A 7500-nucleotide genomic window follows, 5' to 3' on the forward strand; every position below is an offset into this window, starting at 1 on the left:
TTATTGTTAAAAAGAATGGCAGAATTAAGCCATTCTTTTTAACAGTATTTGCCTAAAAGAGGGTCTTCTACCAAAATACATATTATTATTTTATTATTATTATTATTATTATTATTATTATTATTATTATTATTATTATTATTATTATTATTATTCGAGAAAACAATACCTTATGAGAAACACTTTCTATGATAGTTATTTAAAAAGCTAGAAATGTCTCAGATTAAAATCTGAGAGAAGAGAGAGAGAGAGAGACGAGACGAGAGAGAGAGAGAGAGAGAGAGTTAAATTAAAAAAATAAACTTAAGACACTTCGAATACTACAATATATATATATATATATATATATATATATATATATTGTGACGAAGTGCCAAGTATCTGGTTACTACTCTTACCATTCATTTATTGTTACCTCACAAAAGCCAGACACCTGAACCCTCATCACAGGTACTAAACGACTGAATACTCTAAAGGCAACAGTGATCCCTTAACAACTTACCAGTATTGCAGAAAATCAGACTAAGTTCATCAAAACAGGTGTGAGGTAATCTTGTAAGTAATTAAATTAATCAAAGGGCATCACTCCATCAACAACTTTAAAAGTCTAAGTATTTCCCTGATTTCAGAAGTCTAAGTACTTCCCTGGTTAGAAATGAAAACACTTAAAAAATTTTAAATAAAAAAATTTATTATTAAACTCATAATTTTTAAGTGAAATTCACAATATCAGGGAAAATAACTGATACTTGAAAACAAAGTAAAGCTTAATTAATTCTAGAATCAATTAAGTAAAATTAAATCAAAATTAATTTATCACAAAATTCAAGAAAATTAATTCAATCAAAATTCAAAAGTGTTAGGCAATAATTGAAATTTGGAAATTAATTCACAAGTGCTAAACAATAATAAAACTTGAAAAGAATTTTAAGTAAATGCAAATTAATTCACAAGTGTTAAATTTAACTAAAAGTGAAACGATTAAGCAATGAAAATAACTAAGTTAATTAAATTATGAATGCAAATGAAAATACAGAAAAATGTGGAAAGTACCACAATTTAAAAAGTATCAATCACACTTACCATAAAATAAAAAAGACACACTTCAATAAGTAAATGTTTAAATGCACAAAACATAAAAATCACTTCAAACGAATAAACACAAAACACAAAAATTTGCAATGTGTAAAAGTGTAAATCTTTTCACTCAAAACATTGTAACTATCAGTTTTTACCAAACCTTTGTAACCATCTGTTATTAGTTATTAGTTTTTACCTAACCACTGTTCCTATCAGTTATTAGTTGCAACTAATAAAAATATAACACACTTTACCTTTTTGGTATACCAACTTCTTTCTTTGCTGCAGGCTTGTTTCACACTTTCACAAAACCAGGCACCGTTACTCAACAATGTTTGTTCAGATTCCACAAAAAATCACTAAATAACACTAAATAAACTCTAAGAAATATGTTGTTTTTGATTTAGCTGACCTTGTGTCAGCACGGGCTCTTGCTCACAGAGCAGCCCGTAATTAAGAAATATAAAATCTGACCATTCAATAAGTACGAAATCGTTACGTTACTTTAACATCAAAAGTGCTAGGCGATGGAGAGAGAGAGGGAGAGAGATGTGAACGGTTTGAGTCTTTAAGCTCGAATGAAAAACTTCTCCCTTACGGAAGCTGGACAGAGAATGACACAAATCATTTTGGGCAATAATGCTTCCAGAAGCTTCTATAAGTTACGCAACTTTACACACAAACTGTGTAATCTGCACGCGGCTTTGACAAAGACATACGCGTACGAGACCAGTCTGCTCAACAGACATGTAGCCGATCGAAACGGAGGTTGAGCGATAATTAAGACTAACATATTTTGATAACAACACGAAGACTCGAGCTCTCTTAATCTCGGAGAGATGAAAAGTTACTTAAACAATTCTAGCTTTGAGCGGACAAAGATGTTCTCTCTCTTTCTACATTCTACATTTTATATATATATTCTTTTTATAAATCATGTTATGCGAAATCTGAACACACATTTAAAACATCCTATCTCTAAGCTATCTAGGAATCTGAAAAAATGTTGCACAATTCTACATAACCTTTTATACAGTCTTAAGAGGAGGAGATATATGCATTTTGAAAGTAGCAATATATAATAACATATATATATATATATATATATATATATATATATATATATATATATATATATATACATAACTGTATATACATATATATATATATATATATATATATATATATATATATATATAATATATATATATATATGAATAACTTGATCACGAAGTGTATAAAACTTGATGCTATGTATAAATAAAGTTTTTTTTTTTTTGCCACGAAGGAAAATATGAAAAAGCGAGATAGCCAATTATTTTCGGTCCTGTTCGGACCCTTTACTGAGGCAAACTGATTTTACAGAGGACAACATAGTCAAAAGAAGGCTTAATATCCAAACTGACACTATAAGATTAGCATTAAGGGCGATTTCACTCTACAGAAAGTAGGAAACACCTGAGGGTAGCCACACCTTGGGGGACACACGCAGTAAACAAGTTATTCTTCCAGAAAACAGTACATTTTGAAAAAAACACCGAAGCATATACAATTTAATATCATGAAATTTACACAAATTTTCCCAAAAAATTATTATTAATGAAAAGACGAAAGAATATATAAATATATATATCGAGCAAGAGAAAGAGGGAGAGAGAATATTGAACCTGAGAGAGAGAGAGAGAGAGATGAAAATAACTTACAAAAAACTCGCAAAAAATCCGTTGGACCAAGTAATAAAAAACTTTAATGTCAATATCAAACAAATTCTTAAAGATAAAAAAGAACTTTTGAGCAAGTTAACTGTAAAGTGTCCCTCATTACCTTATTTATATGGCCTAGTCAAAACTCATAAGGAAAACTGTTAGCTATTTATGTTTATAACTACCTATTACCAGAGGTTATATTTGTGTTTACAGAGACTTACTACTCATTAAGTATAACTACCATGTTAACTATCTTGTCTTCTTTTAAACTGTATATCATTATAAGTTAGTCTTAAAAATAAAGTCATTCAGAAAGGATCTATCTGAGTTTCGTGTCCATCCAAATATACTTCAGTGGCGACGAGGAACTGACTCACGAAAGGGAAAATTAAGGATGGCGCATTTGGGTAATATAGCAGCATTTGACAAATCCGAGGACTTTGAAGATTATGTTGAAAGGTTTGATCAGTTCTGCTTAGCAAATGACATAACAGAGGAAGATAAGAAACGGGCAGTTTTCTTGAGCGCCGTCGCCGCTCCTACATATGGACTTCTGAAGACATTGCTTGCCCCTAATAAACCCTCATCAAGGACTTATCGAGAACTTACTGAGCTTTTGAAAAATCACCTCCACCCAAAACCCATCCTGATAGCTGAACGTTTCAAGTTTTACAATAGGAAACAATGTCCAGGAGAATCCATCACTGATTATGCAACGGAGCAACGGAAATTGGCGGAAACATGTCAGTTTGATGCTTTTCAAGAGGAAGTTTTAAGAGACTTGTTTGTTATTGGATTGGCCAACCGCTCGGCACAGAGGAAACTATTAAGTGAACAGGAGCTTGACTTAAAGAAAGCATTTTCGATTGCTTTAAGTCAGGAAATGGCTGATGAAAACGTCACGAAGATTCAGGGTCAAACTCAGGAGGTAAAAAAAGTTGTTGGGCCAAAAGCTTCTCTCCTTGAGTGTTACCGTTGCGGGAAGACAAACCATAAGGCTGATGTTTGTTTCCATAAGGATACTGAGTGTAATGGGTGTCATAAATAAGGACACCTTCGTAGAATGTGCCGAATGGAAAATCACACCACAGTCAATCGAAATTGGAAATATGGAAGACAAGGAAGGAAACGATCGACGGTCAACATGGCAGAGGAGGAGACCAGCTGCTCGAAAGAAGAAACTACAGAGTGCAAACTACAGGATGAATTGGTGCATACATTGAAATACTGTGTTAAGAAAATGAAAGCAAGACACAATAAGGTTCCAGAGATAATAGTCAAAGTTAAATTAAATGGGATACCAATTGATATGGAATTGGACACGGGAGCTTCGGTGTCACTGATAAGTGAAGAGTTCTACGCTAAACATCTGAAAAATACAGTACTTCAATCCAGCGATATTGTGCTGAAAACCATGATGGGAGAAAAAATAGAAGTCGTCGGGATATGCTACGTAACTATGGAAGTTCATGGACACAGAGTGGAGGAAGTGCCATTGTATGTGGTACAGGGGAATGGACCTGCCTTATTCGGTAGGGACTGGCTGCATTTTGCGAAATTTGACTGGAAAAAGTTAGCTGTAAATCATCTGCATTCTGGTATTCTGAAAACCTCAAAGTTAGAAGAACTGTTAAGGAAATATGGTGATGTCTTTGATGGTGAACTGGGTACAGCCAAGAATATAAAGGCTCATATTCGTGTGAGAAAGGATGCAAAACCAATCTTTTATAACGCGAGGACAGTTCCTCATGCAATCAGGGATGCTGTGAATGCAGAACTTAAAAGACTAGAATTGGAAGGAATTATTGACTATAGTGAGTGGGCGGCACCGATAGTGCCCGTTTCAAAAGACAATGGTTCTATTAGGATCTGTGGTGACTTCAAGGTCACCATAAATCGTTATGTGGAAAACCCTGAACATCCAATGCCAAATCCAGATGAACTATACCACCGACTGAACGGTGGAAAAACTTTCTCAAAGTTAGATTTATCGCAAGCTTATCAGCAAGTGGAATTAGATGAGGAATCTAGGAAATATGTGACGATTAACACACCACTTGGTTTGTACCGATATACACGTTTACCATATGGTGTCTCAGCAGCACCACAACTTTTCAGGTCTTTAATGGATTAAAGTCTGCAAGGAAGTGCCTTGTGGATACAACAATAGATGATATTTAGTCTTACTGGGAGAACCGAAGCTGAACATTTACACAATCTTGAATAGGTACTTGAGCGGTTGCACATCAATGGGTTGAAATGTAATTTGTCGAAATGTGAATTTATGAAGCCCTCCTTGAAATATTTGAGTTTCATTGTAGATGAAGAGGGTATTCATATGACGGAGGATGCCATTGCAGCAGTCACGGAGGCACCAAGGCCAGAATCAAGGTCTGAAATGCAATCCTTCCTGGGGCTGGTAAACCATTACCGTCGCTATGTGCCAAATCTCTCATCAGCCGCAGTGCCTCTCACGGAATTACTGCATAAAGACAGAAAATGGCATTGGTCACTAGAGTGTGAAAGAGCTTTTTCCGAGATTAAAAAAATGCTGACCACTGAAACAGGAGTATTAGTGCACTATGATTTGAGTAAACCTGTGACGTTGGCAGTAGATGCATCACCCAAAGGACTCGGAGCAGTGCTTTCCCATATCACCAGTAACGGAGAAAGACCAATTGCTTATGCATCAAGAATGTTAACACCCACTGAACGTAACTATTCCCAAATTGAGCGTGAGGGTTTGGCAATCATCTTTGGACTACGGAAGTTTCATCAATATTTATATGGTCGTAAATTCACCCTTATTACAGATAACAAACCACTGTCATACATTCTGGGACCCAAGAAGGGCATTCCAGTCCTTGCAGCTGCAAGAATACAACGCTGGGCTATACAGTTAGCAGCTTATGATTATGACATTGAATTACGTCGTTCAAGTGACAATGGAAATGCTGATGCACTCTCACGGTTGCCTTTACCAGATTGTGACTGATGCGTCAGATAAGCATGTAAACTGGACACAAGAAGCAACTGCATTTAACATGCACCAGGTGAACTCTCTTCCTGTAACTGCGAAATCTGTTGCAAGGGAAAATTTGCATGATGCTGTACTGGCTAGAGCTTTATATTATACACGAAATGGATGGCCAGACTCTGAGGACATAGCACAGGAACTGAAACCCTTCCATAGCCGTCAGCGTGAGTTTTCAATTGAAGAGGGATGTCTTCTATGGGGTGCCAGGGTGGTAATACCGTCGAGATATAGGATTCAAATATTAGAAGAGCTACATGGTGGTCATCCGGGGATTGTTCGGATGAAAGGATTAGCTCGCTTGCATGTGTGGTGGCCGAATATCGATCAAGATATTGAAAACACTGTGCAAGGGTGCTCTGCTTGTCAGGCTACTCAGCCAATGCCGACTCGTGCTGAGGGTAATCCGTGGAAATGGCCTTCTGGTCCGTGGAAAAGAGTACATGTTGATTTCGCAGGACCATTCCTGGGACAAATGTACCTCATTATGATTGACGCATATTCAAAATGGCCAGAAGTACACCCAATGAAATCAGTTACAACTATGAATACCATCGAGATCATGCGGCGGGTATTTGCTCAGCATGGGGTTTGTGTAGAGCTCGTGTCTGATAATGGAAGACAGTTTGTGGCTGAGGAATTTAAAGAGTTCATGACCCAAAATGGTGTAAAGCATATACTGATACCCGCTTATCACCCAAGCAGTAATGGGCAGGCCGAAAATACAGTAAGAACATTCAAACAAGGAATGAAAAGGGCGATGAGAACATTGCAATCGTGTAATACATCTTTAAATACCAAGTTGTGCCAATTTCTACTGACTTACCGAACTACACCTCACTGTACAACAAAACGCACGCCTGCAGAGTTCATGGGTCGGCAGTTACGCACACGCCTTGATTTACTACACCCAGATGCATCTCAGCGAATTGAAAGAAAAGCCTCAGAGAACGAGAAACCAATGAGGGAACTCGATATAGGGGACGTGGTACTGGTTCGGGATTATCATCAAAATACCAAGAAGGGCATATGGACTCGAGGAGTTGTGGTTCTTAAATTGGGTCCATGCACATACAATGTACAAGTGGACGATAACTTAATATGGAAGAGGCATATTGATCAAATGAGACTGATCTCCAATGATTCTCAAGATAACAAAAATGAACTTTTAGCACGTGATTCTTCAGAGTTGGTCAGCTATCCAGACCCGCCATTACCAAAAGAGTTCATAAATACTCGTGAAGAGTTAGGCGATGCAGTTGCAGGTGCAGAGAAGAATGAAATCCCAAATGTAGAAGAAAAGGAGGCGGCAGCTGCAGAAGAACTATCCGGAAATGAAAATGGTAAAACTTCTGATGGCTCACCTGATAGATCGATATCTGAATTACCAAAACTTCGAAGGTCTACCAGACAAAGTAGACCACCTGAGTATTTTAGAATGTAAAATAATTAATAGTATTATGTATGTTTTTGTATTATTTATTCAATGCTATGCCACCATTTTATTATTGATTGCTTAATCCTTTTATTTGCTTTAATCTTTCATTCTTTTTCCCGAGGGGAAAAGGTGTTAGGTATTTATGTTTATAACTACCTATTACCAGAGGTTATATTTGTGTTTACAGAGACTTACTACTCATTAAGTATAACTACCCTGTTAACTATCTTGTCTTCTTTTAA

The 7500-nt window shown here is 36.4% G+C and overlaps 2 protein-coding genes and 1 pseudogene across 2 annotated transcripts; all 3 read left to right on the forward strand.

Annotated features, from left to right (window-relative positions):
- The window catches only part of LOC135226361 (somatostatin receptor type 5-like), a 154952-nt pseudogene that overhangs the window by 52674 nt on the left and 94778 nt on the right, over nucleotides 1-7500 (forward strand).
- Nucleotides 3859-4920, forward strand: LOC135226151 (uncharacterized protein K02A2.6-like). The gene has a single exon (XM_064265592.1). The coding sequence runs from the start codon at nucleotides 3859-3861 to the stop codon at nucleotides 4918-4920; it is 1062 nt and encodes a 353-aa protein (XP_064121662.1).
- Nucleotides 5831-7264, forward strand: LOC135226153 (uncharacterized protein K02A2.6-like). The gene has a single exon (XM_064265593.1). The coding sequence runs from the start codon at nucleotides 5831-5833 to the stop codon at nucleotides 7262-7264; it is 1434 nt and encodes a 477-aa protein (XP_064121663.1).

Source organism: Macrobrachium nipponense, chromosome 14 (assembly GCF_015104395.2).
Source record: "Macrobrachium nipponense isolate FS-2020 chromosome 14, ASM1510439v2, whole genome shotgun sequence".
NCBI classification, from domain to species: Eukaryota; Metazoa; Arthropoda; class Malacostraca; order Decapoda; family Palaemonidae; genus Macrobrachium; species Macrobrachium nipponense.

What these genes read in the sequence shown, in the direction of transcription:
- LOC135226151 (XM_064265592.1), top strand. Translation starts at nt 3,859, where the DNA reads ATGGAAAATCACACCACAGTCAATCGAAATTGGAAATATGGAAGACAA.
- LOC135226153 (XM_064265593.1), top strand. Translation starts at nt 5,831, where the DNA reads ATGCACCAGGTGAACTCTCTTCCTGTAACTGCGAAATCTGTTGCAAGG.